This window comes from Sorex araneus, chromosome 6, assembly GCF_027595985.1.
Source record: "Sorex araneus isolate mSorAra2 chromosome 6, mSorAra2.pri, whole genome shotgun sequence".
In the NCBI taxonomy this organism is placed as follows: domain Eukaryota; kingdom Metazoa; phylum Chordata; class Mammalia; order Eulipotyphla; family Soricidae; genus Sorex; species Sorex araneus.
In genome coordinates, this window is record NC_073307.1 from 94,864,601 (window position 1) to 94,884,436 (window position 19,836).

General features: G+C 63.2%; 1 protein-coding gene across 3 annotated transcripts in view; it reads right to left on the reverse strand.

Moving 5' to 3' along the window:
- Nucleotides 1–271: 271 nt before the first annotated feature.
- Nucleotides 272–19,836, reverse strand: part of PLA2G6 (phospholipase A2 group VI) — a 28,449-nt gene continuing 8,884 nt past the window's right edge. For 2 of the 3 annotated variants that reach the window (XM_055141129.1, XM_055141128.1), the window contains exons 3-17: nucleotides 15,690–15,905; nucleotides 14,475–14,658; nucleotides 13,544–13,731; nucleotides 11,896–11,992; nucleotides 10,675–10,857; nucleotides 10,009–10,117; nucleotides 8,487–8,651; nucleotides 7,490–7,568; nucleotides 6,193–6,356; nucleotides 5,077–5,227; nucleotides 3,836–3,972; nucleotides 2,640–2,794; nucleotides 1,692–1,859; nucleotides 1,253–1,326; nucleotides 272–764 (exon numbers count right to left, since the gene is read on the reverse strand). In XM_055141129.1, coding sequence (XP_054997104.1) covers nucleotides 620–764; nucleotides 1,253–1,326; nucleotides 1,692–1,859; nucleotides 2,640–2,794; nucleotides 3,836–3,972; nucleotides 5,077–5,227; nucleotides 6,193–6,356; nucleotides 7,490–7,568; nucleotides 8,487–8,651; nucleotides 10,009–10,117; nucleotides 10,675–10,857; nucleotides 11,896–11,992; nucleotides 13,544–13,731; nucleotides 14,475–14,658; nucleotides 15,690–15,905 — 2,215 coding nt within the window. In that variant the 3' untranslated portion in view covers nucleotides 272–619. The remainder of the gene's footprint in view (nucleotides 765–1,252; nucleotides 1,327–1,691; nucleotides 1,860–2,639; nucleotides 2,795–3,835; nucleotides 3,973–5,076; nucleotides 5,228–6,192; nucleotides 6,357–7,489; nucleotides 7,569–8,486; nucleotides 8,652–10,008; nucleotides 10,118–10,674; nucleotides 10,858–11,895; nucleotides 11,993–13,543; nucleotides 13,732–14,474; nucleotides 14,659–15,689; nucleotides 15,906–19,836) is intronic. The other variant, XM_055141130.1, reaches the window with a different exon arrangement.

Here is a 19,836-nt window from a genome sequence, read left to right on the forward strand (position 1 = left end):
GCCCTCCTACTCTGGGCGCGGGGAGCGCAGCGGGTGCAGCCTCTTGGCCTGGCCAGGGTGGGGCCCAGAGGCAGGACCAGCGCGGACCCTCCAGGCGCCCACTGCAGGGGTGGAACCTCCGCTCTGTGCGGCTCTCTGGCCCCAGCCCACCCAGACACCACCAGGAGGGGGCGCCCTGGCTGTCCACCTGCCACCCTGCTAGGCGGCTGAACCAGCCGCGGGCAGGGGCGCAGGAGGCGTCACGCCCCCCACAGCACACGCGACACCGGCAGAGCAGAATCACCGTTTATTTCACAGTTTGGGGGGCAGCCAGCCCCGGGAGACCCTCCCCACTGAGAACCACATGTGGGGGGGCCAACGTCACAGGAACGACCTTTGAGAGCTGGGGACGGGCGGGCGGGGCGCTCGGGGTGCGGGCGGCCGTGCGGGAGGCCGAGGGGGAAGGGCGCCCACGCCCGCGCTGCCCCGGCGCCGCTGGCCTCGGCCCCGCGCCTCTGGGAGGCTGGGCCGGGGCGTCCCCGGCACCTGTAGTGTTGGACGTGGGGTCAGTGTCCCCGCGGTCAGGGCGGGGCCGGGGAGGGTCCCCGGCCGGGAGTGTCGCGGGGGAGGGGTCTGCGGCTCAGGGCGAGACCAGCAGCTCGATGAGCTTCTGGAACTGGTCGCGGTGCTCATGGATGTAGACTTCGGTCTCCCACAGCGCGTTCACCAGCACCGTGTCGTTCACCTCGTCCAGCATGATGTCCGTGCCCAGCTGCGGGTTCAGCCTGTGCGCAGAGATACGGGTGAGCGCGGATCGCACGGCCGGGGAGGGGCAGGGCTGCGGCCCGGGTACGGGGCAGGGCGGGGCGACGGCCTGAGGGCGGGGCGACGGCCGAGGGGCGGGACGACGGCCTGGAGGCGGGCCAGCATCAGGGGCGGGGCGACGTCCGAGGGGCGGGGCAGAGCAAGGGCGGGACTATGGCCTGGAGGCGGGGCAGCAAGGGGCGGGGCGACGGCCTGGAGGCGGGGCAGCAAAGGGGGCGTGGCAGTAGGGGCGAGGCGACTTGAGGGGCGGGGCTGCAGCTGGAGACGGGGCAGGGCGACGGTCAGGAGGTGGGAGGGGGCGGGGCGGGACTAAGGCCAGGGGGCGGAGCTGCGGCCAGGAACGGGGCGGGACGACGGTCCTGAGTCGGGGCAGGGCGGGGCCGGGGCGAGGCGGAAGCCGGGGGCGGGGCCGGGGCGGCGCTGGGCGGGGCCGGTGGGAGCCACTCACCTGAAGTACTGGATGTCCACCATCTCGCACCAGGCGCGTGCCCGGTCCACGGCGCGTCCGTCCGGGTCTGTGCACTGCCAGGAGCAGTCCTGAGCGCCAGGCCTCCCGCAGCCCCCCCAGGGCGGCATGGGGCTACTTCCCCGGTGGGCCGCCGCCCACCCCCCACTGCCCTCAGGAGGGCGCTGTGCGGTGCGCTGGGGACGGAGCAGCGCCCACGGGGGCGGGACGGGGTGGGGACAAGGTGGAGTCGACCCCGCGCCCGGTATTCTGGGCTTCTGCGCTGGGCTGTGGGAAAGGGGCAAAGGGCCCCAGGAGGCCGAGAGGCCCCTGCCGCAGGTGGTCACCAAGGGTCCCTGCCAGAGAGGGGATGGACTCGGGGCTCCGCCCCTGCCCCCAGAGGCCCCAGGAGGGGAGGGATCAGGTGTCCCCAGGGACTCACACAGTCCACCACCATCTTGCCCAGTTCCTTGGCCCCAAAAACCGTCTTGGCCAGTTCCCAGGGGTTGCTGGGGCGGAAGATGTCCACGCAGGTCACGGGCACCTGGGGGGACCGCCCGGTCCCCAGGGACACGACGACCGACAGTTTCTTCACTTTGCTGCCTTGGCCCTGTGGGGGCAGGCCAGGACTTCAGTGCCACCTCCCCTAGGGGTCCCGCCTGTGGGGTGGGGGGTGCCCAGGGGAGCCGGAGGCAAGGGAAGGCCTCCAGGAGCAGGAACAGGCCCTGGGCAGCACCCTCCCCTCCTCCCCCGTCCCCGCAGCCCCCAGGATCCAACCCTGGTCCCAGGCACAGCATCCACCCCGCGGCCCCATGAGAACTGTGCCACCCCCGCGTGCAGATGTCGCAGAGACATCGCCTAGCGCTGGGGACAGCCCCAAGGGGCTCCCAGAGGGGCCCGGCCACATTGTCCTGCTGTGCACGAGGGCCCCACACTAGGACCCCTCAGACCCTCAGGAAGGATCCCCTCGTCTGCCCGATGCCCGCGGTGCCCCCATCACAGCTCAGGCTACGGGAGGGGCTGCCCTTGTCCGAATCCCCCAGAGGGGCCCCCAGGGCAATGGCGGGCGCCCTGCTGGGCAGCTGGGTGGGGTGGGGGTTGTGCTGGCCTCCACTCTCTACTAACAGCAGACACTGTCCACGGATCCGGACTGTCCGGGGGTCCTGGTGCCCCCTGGAGCCGTGCGTGCAGGCAGAAGCCCCAAGCCCGCATTCTGAGAGAACTGCCCAGGGCCGGGAGATGCCTTGATGGGCAGAGCCCAGGATCCCCCGCACCGCTGGGCCCTGAGAGCCACTGGGTAGGACCCCCAGCCCCTGCCAGGAGCAGGTCCTCAGTGAGGGGCTCGGGTAGGGGCTGCGGGAGTCACCGCCCCTCGGCCCAAGGTCTTCACCTTGCGGATCAAGTCCTGGTTGTACTCGTGGATCTCGGTCATAGCGTCCAGTGTGGGGTTGTTGGCCAGCAGCCCGCCGTCCAGGAAGCGCCCGTTGGGCCGGAAGTAGGTGGGAGCCGCCCCACTGCTCCGGGCTGCCCGCCACACGAGCTGGTCTGGGGGGACACACGGGAGACTGGTGTGAACCCCAGCGTGCGGGGTGGCTGTGTGTAGGTGTGCATAGGTCTGTCTGTAGCTCATGCATTGCGTAGTACCTGCAGGTATGTAGGGGTCAGTGCACCTGTATAGATGCATGGATATCTATGTTGGTAGGGGTGCGTGCAGCATAAAGACGCAGTGTGTGTGCATGTGAAGGTGTGTACATGTGTCCCTTGATTTGTAAACATGTGTCATGCAGGTATTCTGTAAGTGTCGTGTATAGGTAATAAAAGATTATTTATAAAAATCTTTAATGAATAAATAAATAAATAAATAAATCTTTAAAAAATAAAAATATAGATTGGTAGCTGTGTTTGTGAATGTATATGTAGATGCATGTATGTATGAAGGTGTGTGTAGCTGCATATGTGTAGGTGCTTGTACATGTGTGTATGTATAGGTGCATACACATGTGTGGCATGCATGTGTAAACATGTAATTGCATGCACGTGTGCATGCATGCATTATGGATGCATGTGCATGCAGGTACACATATATATGCAGGAGTAGGCATATGTGTGTACACATGTGTATGTGTATGCACGTAGGTGTGTATATGCATATGTGGATGCAGGTGTGTGTGTCAGCATGTGTAGGTGCATGTTAATCTGTTTAGGTGTGTAGCTGGTTGCGTGTATGTATGTAACTATGTAAGTGCATGTATAGGTGTAGGTGTATGTGTATACATGTGTGTGCATGCATTCATGTAGGTGTGCATATGCACGTGTGTGTAGGAGCAAAGCATGTGTGCTTTTGTGAGTAGGAGTGCGTGTCTGGGGGAGTCGGGGCTGTGGGGAGAGGGAGCGGTGAGGATCCCCAGAAACAGGGCTGACGAGGAGCCCGGTGCCGCAGTCCTGGCCCAGGCAGGTAAGGGACCCGCTGGCCTGCGGGGCCCCAGCAGCCCCCCCCCCCCGCTGTGAAGCCGGGAATGGGGATGAGGAGGGCAGAGGGTTTGGGGACTGGGGTGCCAAGTGACCCCCCCAGCCCAGGTGAGTCACCTGAGGGGTGCGTCGTGGGCTTCAGGTGGACGTTCTGGTTGTAGCGGGGTTCCCGAGCGGTCTCAGGGGCCTCGTAGTTCCGGAAGAGGTGGAGCTCGGCCGGCTGCCGGTCAGACAGCGTGCCCGTGAGCATGACCCTGCGGGGGGAGGCTGTGCTCAGGGGGCCTCGCCTGCACCCCTGCACGTCTGCTCCTCCCCCAGGAAAAGGGGGAGAAACACACACAGTTGCTTTCAAAGGACGGTCCTGGGTGAGTAAGTCCGGGGTGACATTTCCCGTGACTTTCTGTATTTGCCCAAAGTTCCTCGAGAGCCCGTGTGCTCCCTTGGGCCGAGGGATCATCACCAGCACAGGGTGGAGCCGGGCTCGGCCCCCAGCACTTCACGGTCCCTCAAACACAACCCGGAATGGCTCGATATCCCCCACCGCCTCCCATCAAAAAAAAAAAAAGAAAAAACGGTCAACATGTCTTGATTAACATAAAAATGCTGATTTCTTTCTCTGGGGGCCACACTTGGTAGTGCCGGGGGCTCGTTCCCAACAGTGCTGGGGGACCATCCTGTGCTAAGGACCAAACCCGGGGTCCCCCGGGTCAACCGTGCACTCTAGCCCTATGAGCTGTCTCCCCGGCCTCAGATGCCTTAATATGAAAAAGATAAACAAAAGAGCCTCCCCCCACCCTAAGCTCATACTCATGGCTCACCTCCTCCAGGAAGCCCTCCCCACCTCCACCCCCCACTCCCCGACCCCCTGTTCCCAGGGATCGGTAGGGGAGACTTCTCAGCAGCCTGGGGTGGGTGGGCACTGGCAGGGGGCTGCTGGGAGCCAGAAGACCAGGCTGTCCTCTTGCTCCTGGAGCACTTTTTCAGGAGCACAACAAGGGCTTTAGATGACAGGAGAGTAACCGCAGGGTCAGCCCAGAGCTCCCGTCCTGCAGGGCGCCAGGCCCGGAGTTCTGTCCCTGCCAGGGCCTGCGTGCAGAACGGACACCCCCGAGTCCCCCGGAGTCCAGCAGCAAACTGGGCAGAGGGGCTGGGGGGAGGGGGCAGGAGTCCAGGAGGGGCCGCAAAGCAGCAGCAGCAGTGCCCTTGGGGTCCCTGGACCCTCCTGCAGATGCTGGGGCACACGGACGCCCCCTCCCCACACCACACACACACAGTACCGGGGCGGAGGGCGGCTGGGCTGGGCAGGCCCCCCAGAAGGACCCGCCGCGCGTGGGGACACGGCCCGGGCCGGGCCTCACTTGGGCTTCCTGACGTCCGTCATCTTCGTGTGCTCCCCGAACTCCCGCTTCAGGAACTCCTCCAGGGGCGCCGACTCGTAGGGCCGCGAGCCCCGGAACACCTCGTCCTTCATGCGGAAGTACACGCCGCGCATGTAGGCCATGGACTTGCCTGGAGGGGACAGCGCGAGTGGCCGCCGGCTGGCCCGGGACGCAGACGCCTGAGCGAGTGGCCGCCCACAGGCCCGGGATGCGGACACCCATGAGAGTGGACGCCCGCTGGCCCAGGACATGGACACCCGTGAGAGTGGCCACCCGCTGGCCCGGGACGCGGACACCCGTGAGAGTGGCCACCCGCAGGCCTGGGAGCACAGGGCAGCAGGACCTGAGCCCTGAGGGAGGGGCTGCCCTCGCTGCAGCCCGGCTGGGTTCTGGGGACCCCCCATGCCGCCTTCGCACGCAGGCAGCCCCCGCCCTTCACTTCCCCACCCAAGGCCGAGGTCTTCGCTGGCTCATAACCTGTTTTGTTCCTTCAGGAGAGGCCTTGCAAGGGGGAGCGTGGCCGGGGCGAGAGGACCAGGCCTGAGCGGGGGCCGGGGGGCTCCTGAGGGGAGGGGCTTCAGGTCTCAAACAGAGTCCGGATAGGGGGAAAGTCCCCCCACGAGGGGAGGAGGGGGCCAGGAGGCGTAGGTGGGCACCTGCCCTGGCCCTGCCCTGACTCCCAGGCAGCCTCAGTTTCCCCCTCAGTCACCCCACAGACAAATGTCATGGAGCCTGGGGCAGCCCACCCCCGAGCCCCACACTCCCCCCCCCCACAAAGCCTGGTGGCCGGGGGCAGGGGGTCCTGTGCTGGGCCCTCCGCGGCCCACAGGGGCTGGACAGTCCACGAGCCCCAGGGTGGGCCCCACCAGACAGACGGCCGGGCAGGGGCACCTCCGGCGGGGAACAGAGGGGCCCCGTGAAGGGTGTGTGACTGTCCCCTACCCCGGGGGCCAAGTGCAGTGAGCAGACCAGGGGCTGAGACGTGTGTCGGCGGGGGACGGGGGGTCCGGTCCCAGAGCAAGACAAACCCCATGGCGGGGTGTTGGGGGGGGCGGAAGCCCGGTAGGGGTGCGGAGAGGAGGGGCTGGCGCTCACTGTGCAGGATGGCCAGGGCCAGGATGCCGCCCGTGCTGGTGCCCGCCACCCAGTCGAACAGGTCCTTGGTGGCGATGCCCGAGGCGCGCTCAATGGCAATGAGCAGCTGGATGATGACGAGCCCCTTCACGCCGCCGCCGTCCAGGCACAGCAGGTGGTCACGGCTGCGGGGGCAGGGAGACACACATCGGGGGCTGCGGGCAAGGCCCGGGCCCTGTGGACGGGGCCCCGAGGGGTCTGCGGCAGGCTGGTGTCAAGCTGGGCGGGCAGCAGGGTCCCAGGGAAGGGCTCCCTGAAGTGCCCCGAAGCCCCTGGGGGGTCCCTGGTCCCCCCACGTGGGCAGGAAGAAGGTGGGAGCTGAGGAGGGTGCCCCGGGGCCCGTGTCCAGCTGCCGAGTCCCCGGGGAGCCCCGCCCAGCCCCCACCCGCCTTGAGGTGGGCCGCCCAGTCCGTGCTCAGACCCAGAAGCTTCCTTCTGCTCCCCTCCCGTCTCCACCACCCCGAGAGACTGCCCCCAGCCCCCAGCACCCCCGGGGGTGAAGAAGCTGCTCACTTTCTCTGCCTCCCCCCTCCCCACCTTTCTGGAAGCTTCCAGAGGCTTCTGGAGGGCCAGGCCGGGCTCTGTGCAGGAGCCGGTGGGCAGCCGCTGGCGGGAGAGGGGAGACCCGGGCCCCAGGGCCCCACAGCCCTGCAGTGAGGGTGCAGGAAAGACGGGGGGGCCACCTGCAGGCAGCGGGGAGCAGGGGGTCCCTCCAGCCTGGTGGGGGGAGGCTGGGGGTATGTGCGTGCGGGGAAGGGGGGATGACAGCCCCCCAGCTCACGTCACAGGGTGGCCGGACGCAGCCGCCTCGGCAGGAAGGGGGCCCCAGGGCAGGGGTGCACGGGGGAGCGGGCTGTACCCGGGACACAAGGCCACCTCCGGCCTCTCTGGGGACCACGCGCCCAGGGCCACCACACACAGCTCACTCAGGACCCCGAGGGCAGTGGGGGGGTGCAGGGGTGGGGCAGGAGAGCAAGGCCAGGGCCTCTGCCTGGGCATGGCGGGCAGCAGGGTTGGCGCTTGGCCGAGGAGGCCCCTTTGCATGGGGGGGGGGCCGGGCGGGTCCCGGCCAGAAGATAGGACAGTGGTGGTGGCCAGCGGGGCCCCATCCCCGGCCCCCGCGGGGCCCCCCCAGCCCTGCCAGGAGTCAGCTGCAAGCAGTGTTGGGTGTGGCCCCCAAATCGGGACTGTAACCAAGCCCCCCCAGGCCTGTCTGGTCACTCTGGGCTCAGGTGCTCCCGGGCGGCGGCGGCCTCACCTCCGCTTCTCGTCCCTCAGGGAGCTGAGCAGGAAGGCCGGCTTCCGGGAGCGAGAGACGTGCAGGATGTCCTGGAGCTCTGCGGGACACCCGGGCCCAAGGCCAGCCTCAGCTGCGCACCCGCCCGAGCCCCCGGGAAGGGGCCCACCGGGGGGGGGGACCCCACCCTGCTCCTCTCAGCACTGGGAGGTCCCCTGGCCCCCAGAGCCCGTACGAGGCAAGCGCAGAGCCGGGTCCTTCCCGGGGTCCCCCAGGAACAGACCGAGACACCCCATCATCCCTCTGAGCCCCTGTCCAGCCCCCACTGGAACCCCAAGTTCGGACATGGCCTCGGTAGCATCTCCCCCAACCACTCCACCACACCTCCCCTGCCTCAGGCCCGTCGGGAAGCAGCCAAGCGGGAGGCAAGCGGCAAGCGGACCCTCCCCTCCCCAGACCCGAGGGCAGGGGGCCGGGGGACTGGGCACTCGCCACATTCCAGCCCCGCCTGGCCACTGCCTGGCCACTGCCTGACCACCAGCAAACAGAGGAAGGATGGGCGGGGGAGGGGCGGGGGCTGGGGGGCTGCTGGCTCCCACCCGGGGGTCTCCCGGGGGAGGGAGGAGGGGCCCCATCCTCGCCGAGGAACACGCCTGCCTGTACTGGGGCGTCTGCTTGTCCCCGCAGGCGCGTGCCGCTGTCCCTTTCAGGATGCTGTGCCAGGCGGGCCCAGGGGACCCTGCTCCTGGCTGGCTGAGCCCGGCCAGGCCGGAGAGGGGGACCTGGACGCTGGGGCGAGACCCCGGCTGGGGCGCGCTCAGCTGGACACACCCCGTGGAAGGAGCCACGGCCCAGGGGCTGCCTCCCGGGGGGCTGAGCCCGGCCCCGCGACCTAGGGAGTCAGGGAGTCAGGGCTGGCAGGGCTGGGGAGGCTGCCCCGTCCTCCCTGTCACCCTCACCCTCTCCCGGGGCGTCCCCCCCGGTCAGGAGAGCCGGGCCCTGGCCCGCGGGCGCCTACCGAGGCTGCTTAGGCTGAGAGGTGGGGGCTGCGACTTTTCCAGGGAGAAGAAGGGGTGCAGCGTGGTGGCGGAGCCCTGCTCCGAGGGCCCGGTCTGGCCCAGGGGGCTCTGGCTCTCGGCCCCCACGGTTCTCAGCAGAGTCAGGAGGGCCCTCCTGGTGACCACTGGCCGGGGTTTGGGAGAGGGGGGCACAGGCTCAGCCGCGAGGCCGGGGTGCCCCCTTTCCCCAGGGGTCACGGGGTGGGGATGGGGCCCCAGCAGGGCGTGTGACTGCTCTAGGCCGCGGGCAGCCGCCAAGTCCAGTCCCAGCTCCACAGGGACCAGAGCTGGCACCAAACCCCACGCTGGCTCCCGGCAATAAAGCGGGAAGGAGGAACCGCACGGGCCACGCAGACAAGCAGCCAGCAGCAGCACACGCGTGAGCCTGAGAGCAGAGGGCAGGTGTGCACACACACTCACACACACATACACACACCACACACTCACACACTCACACACACATACACACTCACACACACACTCATACACACATACACACATACTCACACTCACACATACACACACATCACACACTCACACATACATATACACACACTCACACATACATACATTCACACACACATTCACACTCACATACAGTCACACTCACACATACATTCACACATATATACACACATACTCACATACACTCACACTCACACATACGTACTCAGTCACACATACACACATACATACACTCACATATACACATTCATACACTCTCACTCACACACATACACATACACTCACACATACCCACATACACACATATGCACTCACATACATACACTCATACTCATACACTCATACACACAAACACACTCACATGCACCCACATACTTATACACACAAACTCACACTCACAATAACTCACATACACACACTCACACACTTACACACACATACACCCACATACACACATATATACACACACACATACACTCACTCACATACATATACAAACTGACATACTGACGTGCACTCACCTCACACACATACACACTCGCACATTCATACACTCACAGACATTCACATTCATACACACTCTCACACTCACATACTCACACGTGAACACACACATGCAGTCACACATACGGTCCCCACGCTCACATGTGCACATACTCCACATTCTCACCCTCCCATCCCCCACAGGGCTCCTTCCTCCTCTCAGTGAGTCCCCAGAGCTGCCTCCTGCTGCAGCCCCGGGACCCTGGCAGGGGGGGCACCCACTGACCCCCCTGGAGGCCCTTAGTGGCCAGCACCCCTATTCTGGGGCCAAGGAGGGAGGGTCCTCCCGATTCTCCCGGGGCTCCTGGGACCCTGTGCAGGGAGCAATTGGGGGGTGCAGGGATGGAATGCAACCCACCCACCAGGCGCTGCACCCCCACCTGCCCAATTCCGCACCCCACCCCCTGGTTCTGCAGCCCACTCCTCGCTCAACCCCCGCCCGCCCCGCTCTGCTCCCGAGTCCGGAGCACCGACCTTTGTGGAGCTTGGAGGCCATGAGGACCGGCGTCTCCCCGAAGTCATTGGGGGTGTCCACTTCTGCCCCAAACACAATGAGGGCCTTGACCAGCTCCATGTTGTCTTTCTGCGGGACGGGGAGAGAGGGAAGCAGCCGCCGCTCAGGGAGTGCCGAGAAGGGGGCGCCGGGCTCCCCCAGGGCTCAGTGTGGGGGTGGCGGGGGACACGGGGTCTGTGCCGGGCTGGAGGGACACGCTCAAGGCTAGAGTGGACAGCGGGCAGGAGCTAAGCCAGCAGCTGTGGGGCCACCTGCAAGGGCTGAAGGCATACGACAGGAAGGCCAAGTGGCCCGGCGTCCAGCCTGCCCTGTCGCGTGAGCTGACCTGTCCGGGACACAATCACAGTATGGACGTGTCCAGGGGGTCGCAGAGCTCGGAGAAGTGGGTGTTATCTGGGGGTTGAAAGACTTCCTTCCCCCCCCCCTTTTGGATCACACCCGGCGATTCTCAGGGGTCACTCCTGGCTCTGCACTCAGGAATTACTCCTGGCGACGCTCGGAGACCATACACGATGCTGGGCATAGAACCCGGGTCAGCCGCGTGCAAGGCATTCGCCCTCCCCGCTGGACTATCGCTCCGGCCCATCTGGAAGGCTTCCTGCAGGAGGCGGAGTGGGGCGGCTCACCGACATGGCCAGGTGCAGTGGGGTGTTGCCGTGCTCCCCGCGGGCGTTGGCGTTGGCGCCGTGGGTCAGCAGCACCATGACGCACTCGAAGCGGTCGCGCATCACGGCCACGTGCAGGGGGGTGTTCCCGGCCGAGCTGGTGCTGTTCACGTCGCCGCCCCGTTTCAGCAGCATGCGTGCCATCTGCGGGACCCCCGGGTCAGCGCCCGCCGCGCCTCCCCGCCTCGCGTGCGCACGCCCGGGCTCCAGCACCTTCTGGAAAGTTCTAGCGCCCCGCCGACAGGTCTGGGCACGGCCCTTGTCCAACTCGCACGCCATGGACACCCCAAGTGGGACTGCGCCCCTGTGCCCCAGGACCCCGTGCTGAAGGCGGAAATGCACGTGAATGAAAGGGCCAGGCTGGACTCAGGGTCCTGGCGGGAAGAAGTGCCTGCAGGGGGGTCTCCTCTCTGAAGCCCACCCCAGGGTCCAGCAGGCCGTGCTCTCGGGGGCCGGTTCTCCCAGCTGGGCACCGGACCACACAGCATTCTCTCACTCGTTCCCTTGCTGACACCGAAGGCTCAGGGCACTGGACCCCAGCACCAACGGAGGAAATCACAAAGTGGGGGCCTGGTCATTCCATGGCCACCTCCCCATGGGCCTCTCTGCAGAGAGAGGGGGCATGAACCAGAGTTAAGACCCCCAACGCCCTGCTCAAAGGCCTCTTGGGCTCAGAAGATGCCCAGGGAGCTGGGCCTGCCACTTAACCTAGGACATGCCACTCACCTGGCCCCACCCAACCAGGAGCCTGCTGGCCTCAGACTCCACCCACTGCAGCGCCCACTCTGCCTCAGGCCCCGCCTACCCGGAACCTGTCACTCAGCCTCAGGCCACACCCACCTTTGGAGCCTGCCACTCAGTCCCAGACCCTGCCTTCCCTGGAACCTGCCACTCATCTCCCACCCACCCTTGGAACCTAACGGTCCAAGGCTGGAACATCAGTCCCACACCCCGCCCATCTCAGAACCTGCCACTCATCTTTAAACCCCGCCCACCCTTGAGCCTCCAACTCATCTTTAGGCCCCGCCCACCCTTGGAAACTGCCACTCATCTTTAGACCCCGCCCACTCTTGAACCGCCTACTTATGTTCAGGCCCCGCCTACCCTGGAACCTGCCACTCAAGCTCAGACCGACCTCACCCACCTTGGAATCTGCCACTCACCGTCAGACCCCGCCCCTACCTCAGCGGTCTTGGCCCAGTGGAGCGGGCTGGCCCCGTAGCGCGGGTCTTTGCTGTGGATCTGGGTGCTGTCCATGCTGATGATCATCTCGGCACACCTGGGGAGGCAGGGCCGTGGGGAAGTGGGGAAGGTCGGTGTGGGGGTTCCTGGCGCTGGGAGAGGCCTCTGGACTCAAACTGGGGCTTCATCTACTGGCTAGAAAGAAGTTCACCAGAGGTAACGAAATCAACAACACACGGACACACAAAGACCGCCTGGTAGGTGAGAGCATCCTGAGGCCTTGGAGGCCTGGTTTAAGCCTCCTCCTCCAGGGAGCCTTCCTTGATAACCAACGAGTCCAGAAGGCTCTCCCTGGCGCTGGCTTTAGGGTTGGGCAGGCTGTGGCTTCCTCTGGGTGGTGGCTGAACCCATATGCAAGAGGGAGACAATCCAATAGGACTGGTGGGTGTTAAGAAGACAAGACATTCCTGAACCTAGTTCTGTGACTGGCACACGCCGCCCTCCCACCCTGGCAGCCCCGCCAGGTGCTTGGGGGCCACCTGCATCCTATCGAAAGCAGGCAGAGGCTCGGGCACTCCCAGGTCTGTGAGCAACGGAAATGGACCCAGGGGCTGGCAGGGACACCTATGCACCCGCGGGCCGAGCTGCATTTAGCACAGCAGCTGCGAGCTGGAAACACCCCCACCACACACACACACACGCACACACACACACACACACACACATATGCAGGGACAACAATGTCTGGTGTAAACGTGCAGACACACACACACAGAAATACACACACCAGGCATACATGCACAGGCAAACACACCCCAGGACTGTTTCTGGAGAGAAGGGGAGAAGTGGGACGAAGGTCTGCAGCAACCCCAGACAGGGCCTGGTGCGAGGACGCTGCACTCAGCGAGGAAGGAAAGGTATGTTGAGGCAGATAGGGACCCTGGGCCACCTTACCCCGCAGCCAGGCCCGGAAGCCACAGCCCTGCAGCCGGCAGGGACCGTCCGGTTGGGGCTGAAAGCTCAGCTGGCAGAGACCCCCAGCTCGTGGGCCCCTCCGAGCCTTGGGGATGCATCAATTCTACCACCTGGGGAGGCTCGAAGAAGGAGGGGGCACCCTTGGGAGAATTGAGATGGTTTCACTGGACCGAGGAGCGCTAGAGGGTTGGAGCGCTAGATCCCCAGCACTGGCACTGCGGGGCCCCCGGGATGTCCTGGCCCCTAGCCCCACAGGGCTCATGCCTTTCAAGGACAAGGTCTTAAGTTTGATCCCCAGCGCCACACAGGCCCCAATTCCCCAGACTGCGGAGTGAAGCCCCGATGGCCCGCCTGCCATGCTCCCCCGCTCCGTAATATTGTTAGGATTTTGCACAGAGAGGTTTGAGGCCCGGCTACGCATCATGTTGCAGTCACCAAGAAGCCTTACTGAGGGCGGGGCACAAAAGGGGCGTGGTGTGGGCGGGGCGTAGAGGGGCGTGTCACTGTGGGCGTGGCATAGGCGGGGAAGGTACTGTCATTTGTGGGCGTGGTATAAAGGGCGGGGTTTGTGGGTGGGCGGGGCGGTATCCTATGAAGGGGCGTGTCTCTGGTGTGAGGGGCGGGGCGTTGTGAGCGGGGCGGGGCGTTGTGGGCGCAGAGGGGCGGGGCTTACCCCTTCTGGGAGAACTTCATGGCCGTGTGGATGGGGTAGCCGGTGGGGCCCAGGATGTTGCAGCGCGCGTTGCACAACAGCAGCACGCGTACCATCTCCTGCTTGCCCATCTGGCAGGCCAGGTGCAGCGGGGTCAGGCCCTGGTTGTTGACCTGGTTCAGGCCGGCCGACGCGTTCTTCCCTAGGAGCTGACAACCGGAACGGGTCAGCGCGGTGGGCGACAGCCTTCTCTCCGGGGCACCGGACCCTCCTACCGGACAGAGGAAGGCGGTCCCCGGGGGATGCGAGACTGGGAAGCTGCATCCGGGAGGAGCGCCGGGGTCTGGGTGAGAGTGATACCCTGGGGACCTGCTTTGTGCAGGTATTATTTTTGCCATAAAAACACAAAACAAGGGCCAGAACAATAGTACATGAGGGAGGGCGTTTGCCTTGCACGCGGCCAACCTGGGTTCGATCCCCAGCATCCCACAGGGTCCCCCGAGCACTGCCAGGAGTAATTCTTGAGTGCAGAGCCAGGAGGAACCCCTGAGCATCGCCGGGTGTGACCCCCCCAAAAAAAGAAGGGGCTTCTCTCCACCCAGCCCCCAGCCCTAACTCCCGTCTCTTCCCAGGGATCAAACGTTTCGAGATGTGCCCCCGGCACAAAGGCCAGCGGGAGCAGGCCAGGGGTGTTGGCTGTTTGAGGACCCCCGGGACTTAGTTAAGGCCCCTCCTGTAGGGGGGGTGTGGGAAAGGCGAGATGGGGGGATGCAGTGGGGAGCCGGGGTGCTGGTGGGAGAAGCCCAGGTGGGCGAGAGCCCAGTGCCAAGGCGGTGCCCCTGGGCGGCACAGGAGAGGGTGGGCGAACTCTCCGCCATAGAGCTCAGACCTCAGGGCAGGAGCCGGTGGAATACGGCCACCCTTGGGGTGGGAGGGGGGCCCCCCCGCTCACCTGCAGCACCTGGGAGCTGTCGCCCTGGACAGCGTAGTGGAAGGCCGTCTCCCCGTTATTGTCGGTGGCGTCCAGCTGTGCATGGCAGTAGTGCACCAGCTCCACCAGGATCTCGCTGTCACCCTTGCGGCAGGCCAGGTGCAGCGGCGTGCAGCCCTCCACATTCTCCCGGCTGTTGGCACAGCTGCAGGGGCGGGGCGGGGAGGTGAGGGCCTGGGCGGGGGTGGGGCGGGGGGCCCGAGGACCCCAAGTGCAGAGACAGGGACACCACGCTCAAGAGGCTGCTTTGCACAGACAGGCAGTGGCAGAGGTGTGTGTTTGTTTGTGTGCACTCATGTGTGTGTGTGTTTGTGTGTGTGTGTGTGGGTGTGTGTGAGAGGCCCCGGGTGGATCCTGGCACCACGAGGCCTGCACCAGCACCAGTGGGTGCAGCTCAGTGGGTGGCCACTGAGCACCCTGGGCCCAGCACTGCCGACCCCACTGAGCACTTTGCCAGGAGGGGCCCCGGGCCCTGCCCCCGCAGTGCTGGGTGTGCACCCATAAAACACAAAGTGAGGAACAGGGAGGCGGCCCCCTGTGGGAGCTGTGGGTCGGGTCTCCCCCTACACCACGAGGGAGCACCCCCCAAACAACAACAAAACAAAAGGGCACCAGTGCTAGGGGTGGATGGCATTTTGCAGTTGCGGGTCTCAGGGCCGAGATGGGCAGGGGGTGCGGAAGTGGCAATGTGGGTCCACACTTTGGGAGTCCCCACGTCCCGGCGACCTTTGTGAGGGTGGAGGACAGATGGCCATGGGGTCCACCAAGCACACACACACACACACACACACACACACACACACATACACACACACGCACGCATGCACACGCACGCACCATGTACACACACATGCACACCCACATACCCCAACATACCCAGGCCATACACACACCATGTACACACAAACCACCTATGCACGCATGCACACACGCCCACACACCGCACCCCACATGTACACATGCACACACCCTCACATACCCTGACATACCCACACCACGTGCACACACATACAGGCACACCTACACACTCCCCCACAACAACCTACACCCCCCCCACGGACACACACTACTCACGTGCACGCCCACCACCCTCACCCTCCCCCGCCCACACATGCACACCCCCCACCGCTTCCCCCTCCCCCACGGAGGAGCCCGGCCCCCGCGCCCGGCGCCCACCTGATGATGCGGCTGTGGTGGAAACACTCGCGGATGCCCAGCTCCACGGCCAGGTGGGCCACCGACCAGCCGGGGTGGCTGCGGATGAGGTCGGTGAGGTGCTGCAGGGCCTCCACGTGCAGCGTGTGCGCCGAGCTCTCGTAGAAGGGTGGCAGCTGCGAGCTGTACTGCTGGAAACTCACCAGCGCGTCCGCCTCCACCTCCAGCTGGAAGAGTCTGGGGCCGGCAGGGGGCAGTGGTGAGACCCTCGGCCACGCCCGCCGCAAGAGGCGCCTGAGCGCCCGGCCAGCAGAGGGCGCTATGGGCTGGCGTGGGTGCCTGGCAAGTGACCTTGGATCCCTGGCTCAGGCGGGTCCCCAAAGCACCTCTGGGTGTAGCCCTGGAGGCCCCCCAAGCAGCCGCATGTCACCAGGAATAGTTTTTAAACTGTCCACATGACTAAACTGAGCACTGTCGGGAGAGACCGTGAGCCCCGAGCACTGCTTGAGAGCCCCTGCCCCAAAACAGACTCTGGTCCACACTGACCAGTGAGTGCCTGCCTGGAGGGGGCCGCCCTCTCCCACCACACACACACACACACACACACACACACACACACACACACACACACACACGTTCTCACAGCAGTTCATCCAGACCCACAGACACTCACCTAAATGAAGCTGCAGTTTTTTCATCTGAAGGACACGCTTTCTTGGTTCTTGACATATTTCACTTGACATATTTTCCTGTTGTGCATATTTTTTTTGGGGGGGGAGTCACACCCAGCAATGCTCAGGGCTGACTCCTGGCTCTGCACTCAGGAATCACTCCTGGCAGTGCTCAGGGAACCATATGGGATGCTGGAAATCAAACCCGGGTCGGCCGCATGCAAGGCAAACGCCCTCCCCACTGCGCTACTGCTACAGACCCATGCACATTTCTAATGTGAGAGCCACAGCTGCAAGTCCCAGGCCATGAGGAACGTTTTTTTTTTTTCTTTTTTTGGGTCACACCTGGAGATGCAGAGGGGCTACTCCTGGCTCTGCACTCAGGAATTACTCCTGGCAGTGCTCAGGGGACCATATGGGATGCTGGGAATCGAACCCGGGTCGGCCACGTGCAAGGCAAATGCCCTACCCCCTGTGCTACTGCTTCAACCTCCATAAGGAACATGTTTGTGTGTATGTGTGTGTGTTACACCAGGTGATGCACAGGAGTTACTCCAGGCTTTGCACTCAGGAATTGTTCCTGGTGGTGCTCGGGGGACCCTATGGAATGCTGGGAATCGAACCCAGGTCGGCTGCGTGCAAGGCAAATGCCCTCCCCGCTGTGCTATTGTTCCAGTCCCGAGGAACAGTTCTTTACCTCCATAAACAGTCATGAACTGAGCCCCTCAGCAGTAGAATATTATACGGCCATTAAAATGACTCAGAGAATAGACACCTGTCTATTCTGCAATGTGAAGACAGCAAGTCACAACACTTCCCCCCCTTTATGATAAAACATGATCTACATGCCATAAGAGAACAAAGCCGGGAAGGATTGAGGTCCGTGTGGACACAGCAACGCCATCATCCCAAGCTCTTCCTCTCTAAGTTTTCCACCAGGAACACACATGGATTTCAGCATGGGGTGAGGCAGGCGGGCAAGTAATAAATTTCAGGAAGCCGCAAAAGTGAGGACATACATGGCAAGGCAGGTATCAGGCACCACCAAGGGCCCCGATAAGGCTGGGACAAGGAACACACACACACACACACACACACACACACACACACACACACAACCAGGGTCAAAGGCCCTGATAAAGCTAGGACAAGGAACACACACACACACACACACACAAACACACACAACCAGGGTCAAAGGCCCTGATAAAGCTAGGACAAGGAAGACACACACACACACACACACACATATACACACACACACAGGGTCAAAGGCCCTGATAAGGCTGGGACAAGGAAGACACACGCACGCGCGCACGCACACACACACACACACACACACACAGGGTCAAAGGCCCTGATAAGGCTGGGACAAGGAAGACACACATATCAGCTGCCAGCCTGGGGCAACACCCCTAGCATGACTCACCTGCCCCAACACCCCCCCATCATAATCCAATGCCCGCAGCCAGCCCCCTTGAGTGGGAACACTTCCTCTGCCCTCTCAGCGCCCCCCCCTGCGGCTGCCCGCCTGCCCCCACACGGGTACCATCCGCAGCCCGTGCTTCCGCCCGCCTTGGCTGCCAGTCTCCTGGAAATCCCTTCTGCACCCACAGAGCTGCGCCTGCGCCCTGGACTGGAGCCCAAGGCTGAGGTCTCCTTCCCCCGACCTCACGGGGGCTGAGAAGCGGCTCCCTGGGAACCCGGGTGATGGGCATAAACTCCGGGGTCCCGAGGGTCCAGGTGCAGATGGGGACACCACAGCAAGACACGCTCTGGGGAACACTGGCGGGCGGCCAGGAGGAGGCACCCGCTGCAGGGCCCGCGGCCACTCGGTGTGACCATGGGAAGAGAACCTTCCCTCCCTGCATCCTCTCGGGGCCAAATTCAGGCCCTGGCCCTGGGTCCTGCATCGGACTCGGCCAAGAGTGCTCCCAGAGTGCTCTTTGGAAGGGACTGTCTTAAGACCACTCCCATGTGCCTATGGGAGCAAAAAAAAAAAAAATACTAACACCTTAGGGGGCTGGAGCAATAGCACAGCGGGTAGGGCGTTTGCCTTGCACGCAGCTGACCCAGGTTCGATTCCCAGCATCCCATATGGTCCCCTGAGCACCGCCAGGAGAAATTCCTGAGTGCATGAGCCAGGAGGAACCCCTGTGCATCGCCAGGTGTGACCGAAAAAGAAAAAAAAAAAAAAAAGAGAGGCGTGGATTATCTCCTCCAGGTGGCCAATGCTGACCAGATGAAGGGAGAGACTAAATAAAAAGACAAATCAATGGTGAGTGACCACAGAACTAAGTGTACCCACAGAGACGGGGGAGAGAAACAAGGAATATCTTATTTCTAGTTTTTTGTTTTGTTATGTTTTGGGGGGCCGGAGTCAGCGAGACTCAAGGGTTATTCCTGGCTCTGCACTCAGAAATTACTCCTGGTTGGGCCAGAGTGATCTCAGCTGACCAGATTCAACGCCCGGCACCCTACTGACCCCCCAAGCTCTGCCAGGAGTGATTCCTGAGTGCAGAACCAGGAGTAAGCCCTGAGCACCGCCAGGTGTGGCCTAAAGCCATAAACAAAATAAAACCAAAAAAAACACTCAAAATGAAGAACTTAGAGAGATAGTTCAGCAGGGCGGGCATTTGCCTTTCACACAATTAACCAAGGTTCGATCCCCGGCACCCCATATGGTCTCCTGAGCTAGAGTCAAGATAACTGCCACCAGGTGTGACTCAAAATCAAACAAACCAAAATAAGGAACTCAGTGGAGGGCCAGAGCGATAGGACAGTGGGGAGGGCGTTTGCCTTGCACGCGGGTTCAATCCCCAGCATCTCATAGGGTCCCCCGAGCACCACCAGGAGTAACTCCTGAGTGCAGAGCCAGGAGGAACCCCTGAGCATCACCAGGTGTGACCCAAAAGGGAAAAAAAAAAAAGAAACGAAAAAGAGAACTTGGGGCTAGAGCCATAGCACAGCGGGTAGGGCATCTGCCTTGCACACAGCCGACCCAGGTTCGATTCCCAGCATCCCATATGGTCCCCTGAGCACTGCCAGGAGTAATTCCTGAGTGCAGAGCCAGGAGTAACCCCTGTGCATCGCTGGGTGTGACCCAAAAAGAAAAAAAAAAGAGAACTCAGTGGACTACACTATACCGAAAGGGACAACCAGAGATCAGAGATCAGGAAGATCATTTAGAAATAAAGAAAACTAAATGAAGCATGAAGAGACTAGGGCTAAGGCTGAGCAGATCAGGGAAGGGCTGCCTAGCTAAGATCCAACACGCACAGAAGTGAAGCCCGAAGCTGTCAGAAGAAGAACTGGATGGAAGCCACACTCCAAGACTTCATAACTGGGAGCTTCCCAAAGTGGGTGAAAAGCACTTCAGTGCTTTGAAATTCCGGCTGTGGCGATTACACAGTATGGCCGCATGGGGGCAGGGCGCCTGCCTTGCACGTGGCTGACCCGGGTTCGATTCCTGGCACCCCCCCCAAAAGGGGTGAGCC